Below are 22,091 nucleotides of genomic sequence, written 5' to 3'. Positions count from 1 at the left end.
ATTTCTAGGCCAGGAGAGCAGTATAAGTATGTGGTCTTTGGGAAGTCACCCAATCTCTTGGCTTCACTTTCCTCACCCATAAAATGAGGACAGCTATACCTTTTTTCAAGGTCATTGGGGGATTTAAATGCAATCATATAAAGGAATATGTTTCGAAAAACATTTAACTGGATATACAATTATAAGTCACCACTTTTCAATAAGTTCTTGAGATGACAAAATGGGTTGGTGGTGGCTGGGACTAATTTGACACCTGTCGAGAGGTCCCTCTTTTATTGGCGCTGTGTTAAACAAATACTGCAGAGGTCTCCTCTGCTTTTTCATCTGTCCTTTGTCATCTGCAGTACGTGTGGGACCGGATGCTGGGAGGATTCAAGCACAAGAATTTCCGGACTCGAGAGGGCACGTGTGTCTGCCTTGTTGCCACACTCAATGCGTAAGTCTGGGTGGGCCCTAAGGGTTTCCTTGGCTGAGCTTTTTTTATTTCTAAATTTTTATTTTGAAGTAACTGTAGATTTCAGCAAGTTGCAGAGAAGTTTACTTGGAGGTGTGGTGTGGTACACCCCTCCTCCCCTTTCCCCCATTGTTAACACCTTGCATAGCTATAGTGTAATGACAATACCGGGGAATCAATACTGATACAATCCACAGAGCTTATTCAGATTCCTCCGGACGGACACACACACACACACACGCACACACACACACACACGTCATGTGTAGCTCCATGTAGCTTCCATCACTGCTAGGGTACAGACCTGTGCATCACCCGGGTTCCCTCACGCTGCCCCTTTATAGCTAATCCCTAACATCTGGCAACTACTAATCTGTTTTTCATCTCTATGGTTTTGTGCGAGATGTTGTATAAATGGAATCATATAGAATGTCACCCTTTGAGATTGGTTTTTTTCACTTCACATACTTCCCTTGAGGTTGCATATATGTTGTTGCCTAAATGATAATTTGTTTTTTATTGCCGAGTAGAATTCCATGGTATAGATGTACCACAGTTTGTTTAACCATCGACCTGTTGAAGGACATTTGTATAATTTCCAGTTTTTGGCTATTAAAATAAAGCTGCTATGAACACTTGTGTAAGTTTCCATATCAGCATCAGCTTTCAGTTCTCTTGAGTCAGCGTTCAAGAGAGTTCATTTGGTAAGTTTGTTTTTTAGTTTTAAAAGAGACTGCCAAAGTATTTTCCAGAGGTGACTGTACCATTTTACATCCCCACCAATAATGTATGAATGGTTCAGTTTCTTTAAATCCTTGCTCTCATTGACTATTTTCACTGTTTTTTATTTTAGTCATTTTGATTTGTGTGTAGTGATACCTCATTGAGGTTTTAATTTGTATTTCCTTAATGACTGTTAATGTTGAACATTTTTCATGTGCTTATTTGTGGGAGAGGCTTTTTTAAAATCAAAAATTGCAAATCCCTTTTTCTGATTATGAGATTAATACTATATATGTTTAGAACATTTACACAAAGAAAATAATTACCTATAATTCTACTACCTTCAGATAATTACTATTCAGTGCATTTTATTTCAGCCTGTAAAGTTATATTGTTTTAAAAAATAAGTTGGGATTATAATGTTTGTATCACCGTGTAATTTTTTCCCTTCTGTTGTGTTAGCCTTTTTAGTGCCATTAAATGTGGCTATATGTATCTAAGCTTTTAACAAATGTTTCTAGCATTTGATCACAGTTGTGTCACATTGTAAGAATTGATCCTAAGGAAGCAGTAAGATTACCAGAGAGAGTTGTATTCATAAAGGATATTTGTGGCAGCGTTCATGATGGTGAAAAGTTGTAAATAACTTAAATGTTCTCTAGCAGGGGAGTGTTTAGTTGGAATTACCTGCAGCCATTTTATTGCAGTTTTTTCGTTCGGTGGTTATTAACTGAATGTCACTTGTATCAGAGAGCTGTGTACAGATGGAGAATTGAGTGAGGACCTTCAAGGGACTTCCGATTTAGTTGACTGTACTGAGTTGGGCAAAATAGGAACCGTTACATGATAACAGTAATGCAGAAACAGCCATATGTAAGCCACGCAAGACTGGGAAAGCTGAGGCTCTTGTTATTGGCCTTAAAGGTTTTGGGCCAGATCGAAGAGAGCCCTGAGTGCCAGAGAGAAGCATGTTAGTGAGAAGCACTAATGGTTTGGAACTCTGTGCAAGAGGGCCACCGTGGTGCATTTATTTTGTAACCAAATGGGAAAGAGATGGGGAAGATGGGAAGGAGAGAAGCCTGGGTGTGAGGTGGTGATCAGGCTCTGGGCATGGGGAGGAAGAGGTGAATATGGGCAGAGTAGCTTTTTGTCTTTGTTCTTACCAACAGCAAAATGAACACTTCTTTTGTTTTCAGCTCTGGAGCACATACTTTAACACTAAGCAAGATTGTGCCACATATATGTAATTTACTTGGAGATCCAAACAGCCAGGTGAGTGTATTTAAGTAAGAAAGAATAAACATTGGTTATAGACAGTTCTAAGATGCATTTTGCTGTTCTGTGTATGCCTGATAGGTGGGTGGGACTTTATTTATCTTTATAGAACTCTCATTATTGTTACAGGTAACTAACGTTAATGCTCATTAGCCTTTATAAGGTATCATTGGTAAATGTGGTCGCCACTCTACCCTCTACAAGAGGCTCCCAGACAGCCTCCCAGATAATATCACTCTGGTCACCATCTCTGCCACCAAAAGCAGGAAGGCTTGGGGAGCATGATCAGTGCTGATTGACATCAGTGGTTGCCTCTGGGGTGGGAGGAGCTGTATTGGAAAGGGCCTGAGGGACCTTTTCTGAGATGACGGACATGTTCTGTACTTTGGTTTGGGTGGTGGCCATCCTGGGGCATACACCTGTAGAAACTCCTTGAACCTTTTAAGAACTGTGGATGTTATTTAATGTAAATTTTACCTAAATTAAGAAAAAAAAAAAAAAAAGAAAGAAACCGAAGCAGTACTTCCTTCATGTAAAAGGTGGGAGGACCCGACCAGGCAGTTCACAAAGCTTTCCAAGTCCGGCTCCAGAAGCGCCAGTTCTCTCACCAAGTTCGGTTCTCTTTATCACTGAGTCATTTGTATTAGGTTAGCTCATGCAGACTGATAAGAAAAACATTTCATTAGAGAAAGGGGCTGAAAATAGGAACAAGAATTTACCAAAGAAATATATGTATAGTCAACAGGCATCTCATTTTAAATCTTGACCGATGATTGTTAAAGTGCCCTCCAAAGGGGCCGTGTCAGGCTCTCGTGCTTTTACCAGCTCACGGGTCCCTCTGCGTGGACGCTTCCCATTGTCTTACCCTTTCTTCTTCATCTTCACCCTTAATCCCAGTTGCATTTTCTCACCTTCTCTCTGTTGCTCTGTTATGCTGCTTTCTTTCTGTCCCTCACCTTTCCTCCTGCCCGCTCACTGCCCCTCTGTCTGTTTTCTTGGTCTCCCTTGCTTGCACCTACATTTTTTCTTAACACTCACTCTCTTATCCAGCTTTCATTGAAAATAAACGACATCGAAAATATAATTTCTTGGTATTTTTATTTACCGAATGCTACTTTATGTTTAACATTAATTTAAAAATAAACTATTTAAAAAAGATTCTAAATTACCAAATGAATTATTTTGTCCTGTGGGTTTTAGCTCCATTTTTGTTTTCTGAGCAGAAAAGCCCATTATAGAGGTCATACCTTGAGGACATCACTGCTGTACCCTTTAGTGGGGTGGAAAAGCCAGCCTGGCTGGTTGCAGTTATTTCTTCCTAATTCATTTGCTTACATTGGCCGCACAGGTGATGTGAATATTCATACTGGTCCTATGGGTGATGCGGGAGCATTGGGGGTAAAATGAGGCTGGTGCTCCCTGGGCAGCTGTCAACAATCTAGTAGACAGATATGCAGCCAGAACATTCCATACAGAGTGTGCTGAAGATAAGCCACGTATTCAAACCTGCCTTAGGAGAGTTTTATCTGCATGTTTGTGTACGACTGCAGAGGCACACAGAATCTGCATCTCTCAGAAGCCCCGCTGCCAGGAAACTTTCCCATCCGCTTCTCTGATACTGATCCAGTTAACCATTCCTCCTTCTGGAGTGTGTATGTATGTTGCTTGTGCTCTTGCCTTTATTTTAACTTTTTTTGCAAGCCTTTCCTGCTAGTCTCTGAGCCTTGAGTGTCAGGAATGTAACTTGCCCATTATTGTCCCAGGACTGCCTTGTAGTGGTTTTAGGACTGAATAGACCTAAAACCTTCTTAACTATTTAACGTCTCAGACCAGAAAAGACAGTTCTATCTTGCGAGTGCTGTCATTGCACACCAGTGCCTGACATTGTAGTCAGCCTTCAGCTCTAGAGTGTAGAGTTTACCCATGTCTCTGCAGGTGGCCACTGACATGGAATCAGAACTCTGGACACTCCTGCCTTAGAGGACGTGAGTTCATTTGAATATTGGTCTGAATGCAGAGTGACTAAGAGCTGGGGAAGTCCCTAAGAAGCTTATCAGGGTGGCCCACAGATAGATCTTTGGAACCTGTAGTTAGGTGCTTTTGGCTACAAGTAATTGAAAATCCAACTTTAAATTGCTGGGAGGGGAGAAAATGTATCATCCCACAGAAAGAGGAAGGGGGTGCTCCATGGTTTGTTAGTGGCACAGTGATTTCCTTAGAGACTTAGTGTCTCAGCGGCTGCCTCAGCCCTTGGGCATTGTCCTCTGCAGCTCTGCCTGTTGGCACAGCACAGGGACAGCCCCATTGTATGAATGTCTGGCAGGCCCCTTAGATGAAAGCTGGATGCTTCCTTTGTTCCTCCCCTCTTTAATTTTTCCATATTTAAAGGTTCAAATTTACATAGAAGTAGCGAAAATGACATAATACATCTCCGTGTGTCTATTATTGAGCTTCAGCAACTAATATGATAAGGCTAGTTTAGTTTTATCTATTTTCAAGATCTCCTCCATCCATATTTTGAAGCAAATCATGGACATCATTTCATTTATTTCTTAAATATTCTAAAAGGTAAGGACCCTTTTTTTCCTTCAGAACCATAACCTTGACACTGTTATCCCTCTGTCAAGAATGAATAATGCTCTCGTATCATCAAATATCCAGTCAGTGTTCACTTTTTCCTAAGTGTCTTATGTTTTTTAGTTTTTTGCATTTCTCTTTCCAAGAGTAAAGAAGCATTTTCTTGAAGCTTCCCTGCAGCTTTTCCCCTCATGTTTCATTTTTGAGAATTACATTCCATGCCTTTGTTACCTAGCAGCTGGGAAGGGACTAGGGTTGTGTGATGGCCTTACACTAGGGGACTGTAACTGTACTTCCTGAGCAGAGAACGGGGTTTCCTTCCTTGAGGTGGGAATTGCAGAACAAGGCATGTGTTTGTTGACAAGGAGGATGGGGCAGTGGCTGTAGCAAAGGCAGCCTATGGTCTGAGACATCATATACAATATAAAGTCCTTATTCTAGATAAGGAGGCTGATACATTGTCAGAGCCTAAAAACATCCAAAATGTCTGAGGACTGTTGATCTCCATGCTCTTTGCTGCTGGACCTGACTCTGGGCTGTGTTGACAGTGCTCACAACTGGGGAGAAGGAAAGCCTATGGTGAGAGCTTGACTGATGCCAGCGAGGTGGGATTGGGGGTAGGGCCGCAGGCCCCAGTCTGCAGTGCTGTGCAAATGAGGCCCCAGCTGAATCTAGGAAGTTCTTGTGATACCTGCTCTTCAAGGCAGTTTGGCTGTGGGGCTATGCTGCTGTTCTTAGGACAGGTCAGGTTTGGCTTCTGTCAGTTTATAGGTTCCCTCCGTCCCCCTGGAAGTGAGGCCCTCCCTTGAGTTTTAGGTTTTGTGGGGAAGCCCTTATTTTGACACCTACACTGGGCTGCAGTGTGCTCAAGTGAGATGGATGTGGGTCTGCATTCAGAGCGATGGAAGGCCAGCTCCCTACGCTGCCATTTATCTGCCATGGGCAGGCTGCTAGCCTCTCTAGCCTCCATGCCCTCTTCTGTGTCACAGTCCACAGTGGCCTTGTGACTAGTTTTGTAATATGTGCATGTTTCCATATAAAAATGTTTTCTAACATCAGGAATTATTTCTTTTCCAAAACAAACTGATAACCCATATTAGTCAGTTTCAGCTGCCGTAGATCAAGTGGTTTAAATAACAGAAATTAACTACCCACAGTTCTGGAGCCTGGAAGTCTGAGATCAGGGTGCCAGCATGATCATTCTGGTTCTGATGAGGGTTCCCTTCCTGTCGATCCTCGCTGCCATCTCGCTTTGTGCTCACAGGACCTCTTTGTGGCTTTGTAGAGAACTCTTTGGTATCTTTTCTCATGAAGACAACAATTCTGTTGTATCAGACTCTTATGACCTCATTTAACCTTAATTACCTTTTTATGGGCCCTGTCTTTGAATCCAGTCACACTAGGAGTTAGAGCTTCAACATAGGAATTTTAGGGGGCACAGTTCAGTCCATAGCATAAAGTTTTGGGTCAGAAGATAATATGGCCTAGAGTTTGCCTTTTGCCAAGGAGGAAAAATTACCTGTCTTACAACACTGTTAAATTAAAGGGTAGCCTGCAATATTCAGATTGTAAATTACTGTATCCCCACTTCTTTCCTGTTATTTATTCTCTACTACTTAGATTTCATTGCTTGAGCCCAAGTCTAAAATCATGTTGTCCCCTTGTCTTTACCTACTTAATTAAATAGGTATTTCTCCTCCTCTACACCTTCCATAGGCTTGCCTTGGTTACATTTTATAGTAAAGTTTTTCCTCCCACCTTTTTATTTGCAAAATGTTAAACCTGTAGAAAAATTGAAATAGTATAGCGAACACTCATACTTACCAGTTAATATTTTGTTAACATTTGTTTTATATCTCTATATATGTGTGTACACATGCACATACACAGAAATGCGCTTTTTTTCCTGAACCATTTGAACATATCTTACAGATATGATAGTTTTACTCCTAGAAGCTTCAGTGTATATCTCCTAATAACAAGGATATTTTCCTATATGACCACATGTTATTTTCACATTCAAGAAATTTAATGTTGATACAATGATTATGTTTGATTTACAGTCTATATTTAAACTTCCCCAAGTTTTTTTTTTTTCTAAGTTTGTTCCATCTCTTGAGCCTTATTTATTGCTGCTTGCTTCGTTCGTATCTGTGTTTGGCTGGGCTGCTTACTGGCTCCTCCTAAAGCATGTGCTGTCACGTCTGCTTTTGTGCCTTTGCACCTCGTTTGGAACCTGTCTCGTTCCATCTTTACCTGGTAAAATGTGGTCTTTCTAAGCACATTTTAAGTGGTTTCTTTCTCTTCCATAAAACATTTCTTGGTATCCTTTGGAGTTCTTGTTTCCTCCCCTAAATGTACAAGCTCTTTGTACTCTTGTATAATGTTTGCTGCATCCTATCCTGTGTTAAATGTAGAATTTATGGACTTTTTCCCATTTCCTTTTTAGGACTATGAGCTGCCATTTTTCTTTATTTCTCATTTTTAATATTTTTATGAGCTTCTTGAATATTGGGCTCTGTAGCCTGTACTACCCATTTTTGTTTCTAACTAACTGTTTGACCCAAATCCAGGATACTTTATATGGGTTTCATTTTTAGTATAATTCATTGATTTGTAGAGTTTCTAATTTAGAAAGATGCCCTGCAAATTCTAGTTTCTTGACATCATCTTAAAGAATGAAAAAAATTAAGGGATAATGAACTTGAACATGTATATAGGGATGGAACCTAAATGTTTTCTACTCTTTGGAATTGTACTCAGAGTTAAAACTGTTAAACATGGCTTTATCTAGTCAATTGTCTAGGTGGGATTTTATTCAGTCATATTGGTAAATAGGTGATAAACTTGGGGTGGTGTATAGCCTGTTGTGTCCCAGGAGGAAATGCTGTGGAATGACACAGAGCAGCTGTAAGATCTCTTTTTTTACATCTAGGTTCGAGATGCAGCAATAAACAGCTTAGTGGAAATTTACAGACATGTAGGAGAACGTGTGAGGGCAGATCTCAGTAAAAAAGGATTGCCACAGTCCCGGTGAGTTCAGACTATTTCTTTTATTCTGTTCTTTCCACCCTGCTCTTTCTTAGTTAACATCTTGGTTTGTACTACTTATTTTGTTGTGATAATTTTATTCAAAGAATATATGGTTAGCAGATTGGTGGTGGGAGATCTTGTCCAGATCATGTGTCAGGGGTCCCCTCCCATTCTACTTCCTTGAAAGTAAGACTCTCTCACTTGGACATCTAGCCAGGTCTCATGTCATGTGCTGATTTTAGAAGCATATTTAAAATTGATTGGACCAAAATTGAACCAAAATTCAGCATTCTTTTGGTTCATATTATCTCGTGTATACATAACACCTAGTATAGTAGGTGCTTAGAATATATTTGTTTGAATGAATAAAGCCTTTCTAGAATGAGTTTGGGTAGAAATATATAGGTAATAATTCCGGACAACATCTTTGAAATGGTAATTTTCTGTTAAGCCACATCAGCCTCACTGTGTAGAAACCAATGCAAGGGGATTAGCGTCTTACCAGATCCAAGACAACTTGAGTATACATATAGTATACATATAAAATTTTTGTAGTCAGAATTTTAAAAATCATGAAGAATTGAATATCTATAATTTGAAATATGTTGCAGAGACCTTACTTCAAATGAATTCTAAACCCTTGCCCCGATTTATTCCTTTAAAGGAGAAAGTACTGTGAAAACCCTAGGAAGTTAGACATTGGCTGGACTCACAGAGCAGCTTGTCAGAGTGTGTCATTGTGGCCATGTGAACAGCAGAGGCCCAGAGACATGAAGGGACTTTGAGAGATCATGCAACTAGTAAGAGGCAGAGCTATTTCGAAGCCTTGTTCTCTGCTTCACCTTTTAATTTTCTTTATCTTGTTTCACAGAAGAGTTTGGGGAGCATCTAGACTTGGAATGGGATATTGAAATATATGGGAGTCATGTGTCTTGATGTCCCTCAGTTGGATATGACAGAAGTGGGCCTCTCACTCTAAGGTGGGGGTTCCACGGGCATTTGAGTGGGGCTATACTTCTTTATTGTTGAGAGTCATATCTGACCCCAGTAATGTTCTCACCATGGCTCCTGTGCTATGTACAAGACGGTGAAGTGAGAATAAAACTACTCTTCATGTGTTTTATAAGAGATAATCTATGAAAATAGTTTTTTTTTTTTTTTTGGACTTGTTTATCAACCTTGGCCTTCTAGTCTTTAGTCTTTGAATGTATGGTGAGAATACTTAGGAGAGATGAACTTAAAGACAAAAATAGTAAATAGTATCTTGGGTGAAATCAGAAGCTCAAATGAATGGGGAGAGCAGAGTCTAGAAGGAGAGGGCTGTTTTATGATGACATCACTATCATTGTTGAGAAAACAGACCTTGAGCAGTAGAACTTTCCTGCTCCCATGATGGCCTCACCATGCTGTGCAGTTCGTGGGGCCCTTAGGCCATGAACTGACCATCTTACACAGGGGATTCCCGTGTAACGTTCAAATATTGCTATAGCGAGCTCATAGATCCGAGCAATGACATGGTGAAACTGAGATCTAGAGAGGTGAGTGCAGAAAAGTTAATAGAGCAGGCCTGAGACTGCTGTTTCTAGAAACGCCTGCTTGCAAAGTTGGCCTTGGGCTGGTTTCTGGACACTTGGGTTGGGGAAGGATCCCAGTGTTCCCAAATAGTGAGATGAGAGTGGTTCACTGCACAGGAGTTAGGCTGAGCACCTGCTTTCCTTCTGGGAGTCTAGCATTCTGGGAGTGCTGAGAAGAGGCTGTCCGCATGACCAGCCCCAGTAAAAACCAGGTATTAAGACTCCAAGGAGTAGAGAGCACTCCTCATGTTGTCATAACACACTACTGGAGGTCTTACCCATGCCTGTGCGACTCACCAGTGGAGATTTTAGGAAGCTTGTGCCAGGTTCCTCTGGACTTCACCCCATGAAGCTTTTCTCTTCACTGATTTTTCTTTGTGTCTTTTTTTACTGTAACAGTCAGCCATGAGTATAACTACATGCTGAGTCCTGTGAGTTGTCCTAGTGAATCGTTAAATGTAGGGGTGGTCTGGGGGATCCTCAGTACACAGAGTAGTTTAGGTAAGGCCCCAGCGGCAGCTAATGCCAGGGCTGAGGCTGGAACCTTCTCCTCCAGGATCCTAGTCATGTGTTTCATGTGTTTTTTCTACTGTTATTATAAAGGTGCAGATAAGCTTGGGCTTCTGTGAATAGTAATGGGGGTTTCTGCTATCTCATGTCGCGTAAAATCCTTCCAAACAATTCTGAACCAAATGGAGAAGGTAGTCCTAGTAAAACGGACCCACATCGCCTCACAGCCATTATTGTCAAGCTCTGGCATACACAGCGCTTGGAGAACTAGGCTGATAGCTCTTTAAAAACTTTGTTCTAGTGAAAGAAGCTGAAACTTCAAGTTTCTTTGTATTATAAGATAGTTACTTAAGATCTAGCATTGTGAGGGTCAGAGGCTCTTGCTGCCACCTTTATTTTGTTGGAGATGTGTCCAAAAGAACAAGACTTTTAAAGAATCCTGCCACTGTTTGGGAAATTCAGTAGCTGCTCTGTGTGGCTCTGAGTGGTATAGCTGGATACTTGAATATTCTAGACCTTTGTTACATCATTATATTTCTTGTAATTATGTGAACGTAGCAGATTTTCCAACTTAACAGGATTCTATAGGACAAATAAAATATTGTAGACTTTGCTTATTACTTTTCTAAAACTTGAATTTAGTCCTGGAATAAAAACGTTGACCTCTTATGACTTTGTTCATTGAGTGAGTGCTTGTTTGAGATGAATCATCTCTAAGAAATAATATGATGAAAGATAATGCCTTAATAATATCACCTAAATGACTTTAATAAGACTAATTTTATTTCACAGTTGAGAAAAGAGTCTTGTACCATATCAGCTTCACTTTTGGTCCATATATTAAGTTATTATTTAAGTCTTGTCATCTGGTGGCTAAACTCATATTGAGCCAGATAGTAAGTAGAGATATTCAGCAAGGTCTTTTTCATGTTAGAGGGTCTCTTCACCCACCTGGATCTCAGCATAGTTAAGCTATGAACATGAGTCAGTACAGTATTTGGCCATTTTTACATTGCATGCACATGATATGTATAGAAAGTAAGTATACAATTTAGAACAATTTATTATTAGATGCCATATAGTTAGGTACATGATTTTGGTGAGACATACTTGACAACCTAATAGAATTGACCACCTGTACCCCTGTGGCTTACTTTCATAAACAAGGGCTTTCAGCATGCTCCAGCATTCACGGTCCTTCCATTGTATAGTCCAGAAAGTATTTTTAATCAATGTGGTGTATTTTAGTTTTCAAAAGTATGGACAAAAGACAAGTCACTGGTGTTAAATATTTTTCCGGTTGGTACCAGAAAAATGAAGATAATTTAATTTACAGATAGACCTGATACATGTCATCTGATGCATTGTCACTGTGTGGTAAACTTACCTTGTGAACCTGCAGTTTTGAATCACTCTCATAATTGTTTTGCTATTTCAACCTGTTAAAAATTTTATTATTAACATTCACTAGACCTTACTTAATGATCATATTATTAAGGGAAAAATGGAAAGTTTTCTTACTTTTAATGTGGTTGCTACAGCTTTAGTGTTATAGAGAAAGCCCAAAGAAAGAACAGGATGAGACATGTGCTCTGTGATCTCTCTTCTCATTTAAAAATTTTGTTTTCTATCAGAGTCATTTATACAGAGAGTTGGCTCAATTTATAAGATACATTGAAAAAAGGCAGTTCCTTATCCCTTCTGCTATTTTCCCTCAGAAGCAAACACTGTCAACTGATTTTATTGATTTTTTTGTACCTACTGCTGTACGTATTATGCATCTGTTGCTCGCTCTTAGTATTTTGTCACTGTAAGAATTTGACTTTACATTATGAAGGGTGAATTTCAGCTATCTTTCCTCCTAAGCTCCTTCGTGTACACTTCTCATGTCCTCATCCACCAAATACAGTCAGGCTTTAATTGTGATTAGGATGTTTAGTTTATATTAACGATTGTGTATACTATAATTATTTTCAATTTACTTTCATTTGCAGAGTTGTCTACATACCTATCATGTACTAGTACTGTTTACATACTGACAGTTTGAAAATCTCCTTGAATCTGTTCCAGTCTGACTGGCTGCCCTCACTGCCTCATGCTTACTTTATCTTTCTGACATCTCTCTTTATCATCAATGATCCTGGGGTTTCACTTCTTTTTTCTCTGCAGGTGTCTGTTGTTTTTTGGAGGCCATGTCTTTTCTTTCTTGGTTTTCTCTCTCATTTTATTTATACATATCCTCTAATAGCTTTATGAGAAAAAAGATGTAATATCTTTTTTTTTTTTTTTTTTGTCTGAGACTATCTTAATTTTATTGTGACATTGATAGTTTGTCAAGGTTCCAAAATTTAGACTGGGGTCATTTTCATGTAGCATATTAAAACTAATAACCATTGTGTTCCAGCTTTTAGTGTTTCGACTGAGAAGTCCAAAGTTGTTTCGATTCTTTATCCTATATAGATAAATTTGATTCTCTATCTCCAGTGTATGTCTGAAATTTCATGATGATGGGTTTTTTTGTGACACTATTTTCATTGTGTTGTGTACCTGGAGAGCCTTTTAATCTGGAACGTTATATTGTTTGGATCTGGAAAAGTTTCTTTAAAAATATAACTATATTTGTAAATAGTTATATTATGACCACTTGGATTTGTTTTCTGACTTTTCTCCCCATTTATAACTTCACAGTTTTGCTGTTTTCTGTGAGATTTTCTCAAATTTATCTTCCAACCATTATATTGGGTATTCAATTAAAAATTTTTTTTGTTTTAATTTTTAATATCTCTTTTCACTGTTCCATTTTTATAGCATTCTATTTTTTTATGAAAGCTTTAAAACTGAAATATTTAATATACTGTAATTTTCATATTTTCATAATTAACCATATGCTTTTCAAAGTGAACCATTCACTGGTTTTCAGTATATTCACAGAGTTGTCTAGCCGTCACTTCTATATGGTTTTAGGACAGTCTTATCACCCCAAAAAGAAATCCCGTATCTATTAGTAGTAACTCTTTGTCCCTTCCGTCTGTCCAGCTCCTACAAACAACTAGTCTGCTTTTTAATTCTATGGATTTGGTTTTTTTTGGACATTTTGTGCAAATAAAATCACACAAAATGTAGCCTTTGTTAACTGCTTTCTTTAACTTACCATAATGTTTTCAAGATTCAGTCATGTTGTAAAATGAGTTTTTTTTATTGCTGAATGAAATTCCATTGTATGTATATTCCACATTGTGTTTATCCATTCTCTGTTGACAGACACTTGTGTTGCTTCCACTTTTTGGCTATTGTGAATAACGCTGCTGTGAGAATGGGTGAACAAATATTTGCCCTGTTTCCTGCTTTCAGTTCTTCTGGGCATATACCCCGAAATGGAATTGCTGGATCATGTAGTAATTCCATGTTCAATTTTTTTGAGGAACTGCTATACCGTTTTCTATAGCTGCTGCACCATTTTGCATTCCTGCCAGCAGTGTACATCTTTGCCAACAGTTGTCATTTTTTTTGTTTTGTATTGTTTTGATAGTAGCCATCCTAATGGGTATCTTGTTATGGTTTTGAACTTTATAGACTTTTTATAGGACCTTTGTTGAAAATCTGTTGACTATTAATGTAAGGGTTTTTTCCTCTGTAATCTCAATTCTAAATCATTGATTTATATTCTTGTCCTACTAGTACCACACTGTCTTGATTAATGTAGTTTTGTAGTAAATTTTGAAATCCAAGTTCTTTTCAAGATTTTTTTGGCCATTGTGGATGCCTTGTGTATCTATATGCATTTTAGAGTGAACTTACCAATTTCTACATAAAAGGGCAGCTGGGATTTTGGTAGGAACTGAATCTGTAATGAATTTGGAAAATATTGCCATCTAACAGCATCTTCCAATCCATGAACATGGAATGTCTTTCCATTTTTTAAAGTCTAATTACTTTCGACAATTGCTGGTCATGTACTTTTCTTAAATTTATTCCTATGCATTTTATTCTTTTGATGCTATTTGTAATAAGACTTTTCTTAATTTCAGGTGGTTTGTTGCTAATGTATAGAGTTGCAGTTTTTAAAAAATGGATCTTGAATCCTACAACCTTGCTGAACTCCCTAGTTTTGAGAGTTTTGCTCTGAACTTCTTGGGATTTTTATATACAAATAGGTCATATGCTAGTAGAAATAGTTTACTTCTTCCTTTTCAATCTTCATGCCTTATTCCTCTCTCTCTCTCTCTCTCTTTTTTAACCTAAAAGCCCTGACTAGAACTTCTAGTATAATGTTGAGTAGAAGTGGTGAAAAGGGACGACATTGTCTTGTTCTGGATCTCACTTAGGAGGAAAGCTTTAAACCTTTCACCATTAATTATGTTGTTAGCTGTAAGTACTTTTGTATATGACTTCATGAGGTTGAAGAAGTTCTATTTCTAGTTTGTTGAGTGTTTTTATTATGAGAGGATGTTGCATTTTGTCAAATACTTTTTCTGCATCTATTGAGACGATAATGTTACTTCAGTTTTATTCTATTAATATATTGTATTACATTAATTAAGTTTTAGATATTAAACCAACTTTACATTCTTGGGAGAAATTCCACTTCATCATTCTTTTTATATGCTTTAGGATCCATAGGAAATAATGGCCTGTACTTTTACTGTGATGTCTTTTTCTTGTTTTGGTTTTATTGTAGGTACTAGCCTTGTAGAATGAGTTGGAAAGTGTTCTCTCTTCTATATATAAAGTATGTGTGTGTTTACACAAACACATGTGTTTACACAAACACACACTCACACTTTAATTTTTAGAGAAGTTCTAGATTTATGGGAAAACTGACTGGAAAGTACAGAGAGTTCCATTATTCCCCTCCTCCTCCACCCACAGTTTCCCCTATTCTCACTGATATTTTAACAGAGTTTGTGAAGGATTGGCACTAATTCTTCTTTAAACATTTATTAGAATTCACCAAATGTGAAGCCATCTGGGCCTTTGCTCTGGAGATGTTTTCATTCTCTTGTTACAGGTCTTTTCAGATTTTGTTTTGAGTCAGTTTTGGTAGTTCGTGTCTAAGAATTTTATCTAAGTTTTCTAAGCTTTGATATACACTTCAGTGTTCTTGTTAACCTTTATATTTTTGTAAAGACAGTAGTAATGTGTATCTTTTTTCATCTTTCAATTAAAGTAATTCGAGTCGTCTCTTGTCATTTTAGTTAAAGGTTTGTGAAATTTATTGATCTTTTCAAAAGAACTAACTTTTGATTTGTTGATTTTCTCTAATGTTTTTCGATTTCCTATTTTATGTATTTCTGCTCCAATCTATTTTATTTCCTTCTTTTGCTTGGTTTGAATTGCTTTTGCTCCGCCGTGACGAAATTGGAGATACCCTGTTTTAATGTAGGCATTTATGCCTATCCATTTTTCTGTTAAGTACTACTTTAGTCTGGTGTATTGTGTTTTTATTTTTCATTAATCTTAAAATATTTATAATTTTCTTCTGTTTTCATCTTTCGGCCATTTGCTATTGAGCATTTTATTAAATTCTTATATTATTTGCGATTTTCCCATTTCTCTTTGTTACTGGTTTCTAATTTTGTCCTATTTGTAGTCCATGTAGAACATATCATAATTTCTATGTTCTGTAGTTTTCAGTCCTTTGAAATTTATTAAGGCTCATTTTGTGGCTTAGCATGTGGTTTGTTCTGGAGAATGTTCCATGTGCACTTGAGATGGATCTGTATTCTGCTGTCCATTATTGAAATGTGCAATATTGAAGTCTCCAGTGGATACTGCTGAATTATCTATTTCTGTCTTTAATTCTGTCACTTTTTGTTTCATACAGTTTGAGGGTCAGTTCTTAGGTGCATGTAATTGTTATGTCTTCCTGAAACATTGACCCTTTTATCAATGTAAAATGTCCCTTTTTGTCCCCAGTAGCAATTTATGTCTTAAAATCTATATCGTTTAATAATAGTATAGTCACTTTAGGTCTCTTTTAAGCACTATTTGCATGGAATATCTTTTTCCATCCTTTTACTTTTAACTTGTGTCTTTGTCTCTAAAGTGAGTCTCTTGTAGATAGGATATAGTTGGGTCTTGTTTATTCAGTCTGCCAGTTTTTGCTTTTTCACTGGTTTGTTTTTATTTAATGTAGTACTTACAACAATCATTTTAAGTGATCATTTTAAGTTATACCTTATGGCAACTTTGGAAATCACATTCTTTCCTTCCTCCCCCAGGTTTGTTGTTGGTGTTTGTTGTTTGTGTTGCTCATTTCTTCTTTCTGGACTTTCTTGAACTAATTCTTAAAGTCCGTATTTTTTTTTGTTGTTGTCATGATGGATAATGAAATCTCTGGTTAGCTTAGCGTCCAGCTAATGATTGGACAGAGATGTCCCTAAATACCTCAACCAGCTAAATCTCCCAACTTTTGCTGAAGGGCTATCTGTGTGTATTGGGGCATGCTTTCCGTTTTCTGGCAGGCTGGCTATGCACCTTTTCCTTTACTGCTTGCTTGTACAGAGCCCCAAAGTTAGCCAGAGGTGAGACAGTGCCCTCTTGGGTCTTTCCTGGGTATGTGCACCACCTTGCACATATGGGTGGCCTTTTAGTTTCCCAGGATATGTCAGAGCTTTTCATAGTTCTTGTGAACATCTTACTCTCCAGGTTTTCCTTGTAAGCCTTTTGGTCAGTTTCCTTGTCCCAGTTGTTACTTCCATCTCAGGCAGCTGCCACATTAGACAGTTGCCCCAGATTCTTTTTGATCGTGGCTTCAGTGTAAGGAGTCTTACACTGAGCATGCTCTGAATTAGGTCAAATAAAGACAAACCTTATGAATGGGGGTTTTGGGATAAACCAGACAGATCAAATAATAACGGTTCTCTGGGAATGGGGACTTTCACTGAACTGCAGACTGTTTGATGTTTTCCAGGGGATGTGGGGCTGCTGGTTTTCAGACTGCTGTAATTGTGAGGCCATTGGTTTTCAGCTGGTGGACTGGAGAAGGAAATAGAGGGCAAGAAAATAAAGGAAAATGCCATTCTTACTAAGATTCAGCTGTTTTTCTTGAAGAATGCCCCTTGGATTATTGTTAGCCTTTAATTTCCAGAATCTTGAAAAACTTGATTTTGCCAATGTTTTCTTTGTGTTTTTGGAGGAGAAGATGTTCAGAGTTCTTATTCTGCCATTTTTGAAGTGTTCTTCCTGTTTGATTTTGTGATTTGCAGTATTTTCTATTACTTCTTTGGGAATATTAGTGACATATTTAAAAAACTTTTTATAGTCTCTTCTTTCCTCTAAATTGGGATTTTTGGGTATGTGTTTATTCATGTTGGTCTCTTTTTGTTAGAAGCTTTGCTTATATATCTGAGAAATTTTGATTGTCTGTTCATATTAAAGAGTAGTGGACTAAAAAACCAATGAGAAGCTCTATGTACAAGTGGAGCTTGTCGATGGAAGATTACTGGTTTTTGCTTCTGGGAAATTATCTTAAATTTATAAAATATTCTAGGAAGGAATAATTAGTTTGAAATCTTATAGTAAAATAAATGATCATTAGATTGAAGAGTTGAATATAAAATTCAGAAAAACCAAGGGGAAATGGTATTGGTTATTTGTCAAACTAATAAATTTATTTTAAATTTGAGATCTAGAGATTAAAATTTTTAAAATGACAACAATTGGTGACTTCAGAGGGTAATCAGTATCTTTCAGCATATAAAACTCATCATTTTAGACTTGTGCAAATTTATAGGTCCCAAGAGAGGCATTTTCTATTATTGTGTAGCAGACAAAAGCCATTCATTCCTAAGGAATGTTTTGTTGGTGTTAGACTGTCAAGTTATTGATCTCTTTATGTAGAAATCTTGATAGGAACCATTGTATATGCATTATTGAGCAGAGAATGAGACATCTAATGAGACAGAAGTGAAAGTAGAGGGAAAGATATGCCTGCATGAGGGATTCTGAACTAAGGTGCAGGTGCCAATAATCAATATTTTTAGCTTTCTTATACATAGCTGTTTGGGTGCCAGTTTTGGGTAATTTGGCTGCAGCAAGTAGATGTTACCATAGACAGAGAATCTACAGATTCCTCCACAGTTGCCATTGATAATGGTGAATACTCGCCCAGGCATGGAAGAAATGATTTCCCCTTCCAAGTAATAGACGTATATCTTGTCCCTAACCTGCAAATTTGCAGGCATGGCCATGTCACAAGGTATAGTTGTGACACAATAAAGTGGTAGCTTAGGGCCTCGGCAACCTGTCTGGTAATGTTATTTATGGGCTTATTAAGCCATTGGCAATCTTTGTTACTTATAAAAGGGAGGGTGATGAAAACATCATCAGAAATTGATTCTAAGCCATTTTTCCAGTTCTTTAGTAACCACTGGATTTGAAAGTGAGTGGATAGTTTTACTTATATCTGGTCCTGAGATGACAAATAGATTTTTAATTTCATGCCAGCTTTGATTAATTGGTAGCAGCTGCCTGGAGAAGCTTGGAGAAGTCTTCTGAGGCTATATCTGGACTTAGATGGAAAGATGGGTTGAAAATTTTTGGTATCTACCATAGAATGGGAAGTGGGAGAGGCAGTGTATCAGGCTAGTTCATCCCTTTCATTTTTACCTCTATTTACTGATGTGTATTTTTGGCTCCCCTGTTACTCGGAATGTAATATTCTAAGTAGAATAGAATGAAGTAGAAATGGAAGCTCTAGAAAGTAGGAACTTAACACATTTGACATCTAGCTAGCTCAGTGCTAGGTTCAGTGAGTGAACTAATGAATGAATTGATATCAGAATGTGTGAAATATTTAATTTTCCATGGTGACGACAGGGGATAGGATTAGGTAGGTACCAGCTCTTTTACACAATGAGGTAACTCTCCTGCATGACATAGTGCTTGCTGTGTAGATAATACTAAAAGAACGTAGTTCCCATTCCTAGGCCAAGGAGCTTCCATTCTGGTTGACAAGAAAAGACAGACATGATTGAAATGATTAGTTTGTCTGACAGGATGGTTGTAAGTGCCAAAATTTCTAGTTTGGTCCCTAAAATGGGTGGCATAGGTTTGAATGCATAGTACATTACCTTGTAATCCTGACTTTTATACTCATTCATATGTACCCGTTTTCCTTGGGAAAGATTCTTTTTCCTTGACTTTTTCCACCCTACCACCCCCAATTTTTCTCTCATTTTTGGTGTCACTAGGATGGAATATTTTGACTGGTTAAGGAGTTTTGCTTCAATTTAAATGTCAAGGTAAAAATGATCCATTAATAGAAAATAAATGTCATGTCGATTTTTTTTAAGCTGAAGATTATCTGGTCACAGTGTTTGCTTCTAGAGATATTACAGCATTTTTGAATTAAGCATGAGTCAGAGAAAAGCCTTTGTATTTTATTATCATAGCATTTTGAAAATTTTTATCCTAAGTAATCAGTCTGTGCTTAAGCAGCAATAGGAGAAATATATGCTTTTCACCATGTATATACATTTTGTGTAGAGTAGTCACTTTAATGACTGAGAGCACAGACTCTGGATTCTTGCTCTCAGGGCTTGCATCTCCACCCTGCGTCACCTTATGTAAGCTGTGTAGTTAAGTGCTCAGTTGTTTTTGGCTATTGATGTTGTTAGAAATATACTTACTGTTTTTGTTATTAAGTGGGTTTGAATCATTGATTTTTTTCTTGGAGTATGACTCAACTTCACATTAGTGTTTTAATATAATTGACTATAAACAGTGATGGTTAATAGTTTATATATACATTTTTTATACAGATTGAATGTAATTTTTACAAAATTTGATGAAGTCCAGAAATCTGGAAACATGATACAATCTGCAAATGGTGAGTAGAAAAAGCATTCTGTTTTTGCTTTTTAAATTTTGTCATTATTGTTTTTGCTATTTCTGAACGGCATAAACTAGATATCAACTTGATATCTTAATAAGGGTTTCTAAGTCTGAAGACTTAACCTCCATTTATGCACTTTCCCGCGCCAGAAATTACTGAGTTGTCTGACTTTCTTTCATAACCTGAACTGAGTCCATCAGCTAATCCTGTTGGCTTTACTTTTAGAAATACATCTAGCGTCCCGTTGATTCTCACTGTGACTGCTGCTCTTCTCCGAGTGCAAGCTGTCATTGTATTTTACCTGTGCTCTCATGGTAGCCTTCTAACCAGTATCCTTGCTTTTATTCATTTCCAACACCTAAAGACTGTCTTTCACAGAGCAATCAGAGTAATTCTTTTAGAATATAACTCAAGTGGTATTAATTCCCTGTTTAGAATCCTCCAGAGTTTGTCCATTACAGAGACTACAATTCTGTGGTTCGCCATGGCCCACCAGGCCCTGCATGACCTGATGCTGACCACCATTCTGATGACGTCATATTGCTCTTCCTGAAAGTTCTCTTGGCTCCAATTCCATTGGCTTCTTTGCTAATTTTGAACATTCTAAGCTTCTACTACAGGGCTTCTGTGCTTATGATTCCTTCTGCTTGAAACATTCATCCCCTACGTGTCCTTATGGCTGTCTTCCTCATTCCATCTAGATCTTGGCTGCCGTATAAATTCATTACCAAGGCCATCCAGAATAGCACATCTAGTTTTCTAAGGGAACTCTCTGTGCCCTCATCCTGTTCGATTTACTTTTTTAGTGCATATCACTACAAAATATTTTTTGTTTATTCATGAGGGCAAGAACTTTCTTTTATTCCCTTCTTTATCCTACGTGCCTCAAAAAAGTCCCTGGCATGTGGTAGGTATGCAATAAATATTTTTGAATAAATAAAATAACAACAGACTTGAATTGTGACCTTTTGTTTCTTGTACCTGTCTCTATTCCTTTTCCTATACTTTGTCATGATATTGGAGGACAAGTGGGTAATTGTGATTTCAGAAGGGGAAGGAAAGACAAGACTGAATTACTGTATGAATGCTGTTATCAAAAAAACAATTCCAACAAGAACTTTTTCTAACTCTGGATACTTCATTGTGTCATAGCTATTTTGGAATTGTGAGGGATCTTAAATCATAGCATAGCTTTCACATTTTGAATATCTTGAGGCTGTGAAAATGTTTGAATGGTTTCCTCCAAAGTGACATAGTATGTAAGGGCAGAATCTGAACAGAATCTAGGTCTTCTGACTCACAGTCTTACCTACCATTATCAGTAAGAAATTTATCTTTAGATAACATGTTTCCTCTAAAATGCTAGAAGTTTTCTAAAAATGCTTTTGTTAATTCCCTTTACTTCTTTTTCATATGTTTGTATGTTTATAAAAACAATATTAAAAGAAAAATACTCAACATAATTTAGTCATTACCAACACGTTTTCGTTTTTCCATATGTTCTCTTATAATACATTTTCCTAAAGTTGTATAATTTGTATGTAATTTTAACCATGGCATAATTTCTGTATATTACCCCATACTTTTGTGTTTACTTTAATATGTGTTTTAAAAAATGAATTATAGGTAGAGCTGGGACCAGAACTCTGGCCTCGGAGTCGTGTTCCAGTAACGTGTGCTTATCGGTATGTGTAGGCAGGGCTGCCCAGCCAGTTGCTAGAAAGAAACATGCTTTTAATTTCATATGTATATTTGGGTAGTTTGTATGGTTTTCTAAATCAAAACTTGTTGGCACCAAGATAGAAATTACTGGGCAAGGATGTAGTGGTGGTGCAGAAGAGTGAGTTTGTGTTTCATAGGTTATATTGTAACTGTAAAACAAACCGATTATAACACTGGCACTGGGGAGAAGGACCACATCAGTGTTCTTGTCTGGAAGGTGTATATACACATCTATGAGCTTTAATTTTAATGAACATAAGTCATATAAGATTTAATCATCAAGAATACCACGATCCTATGGGGTTGGGTGCATCATAGTAATATTTTATTCTACATGTTTAGGTGTAAATATTGTCCCCAGCTTTCCTTACTTTTGCGTGTGTGT

At 37.5% G+C, this 22,091-nt stretch overlaps 1 protein-coding gene across 30 annotated transcripts in view; it reads left to right on the top strand.

Moving 5' to 3' along the window:
• The window catches only part of CLASP1 (cytoplasmic linker associated protein 1), a 239,473-nt gene that overhangs the window by 70,345 nt on the left and 147,037 nt on the right, over positions 1-22,091 (top strand). For all 30 annotated transcript variants that reach the window (XM_036236829.1, XM_036236822.1, XM_036236826.1 and 27 more), the window contains 4 exons: positions 345-436; positions 2,374-2,449; positions 7,965-8,062; positions 19,911-19,978. In XM_036236829.1, coding sequence (XP_036092722.1) covers positions 345-436; positions 2,374-2,449; positions 7,965-8,062; positions 19,911-19,978 — 334 coding nt within the window. The remainder of the gene's footprint in view (positions 1-344; positions 437-2,373; positions 2,450-7,964; positions 8,063-19,910; positions 19,979-22,091) is intronic.

This window comes from Rousettus aegyptiacus, unplaced genomic scaffold (assembly GCF_014176215.1).
Source record: "Rousettus aegyptiacus isolate mRouAeg1 unplaced genomic scaffold, mRouAeg1.p scaffold_m13_p_2, whole genome shotgun sequence".
NCBI classification, from domain to species: domain Eukaryota; kingdom Metazoa; phylum Chordata; class Mammalia; order Chiroptera; family Pteropodidae; genus Rousettus; species Rousettus aegyptiacus.
This window is presented reverse-complemented; position numbering and strand designations above follow the sequence as displayed.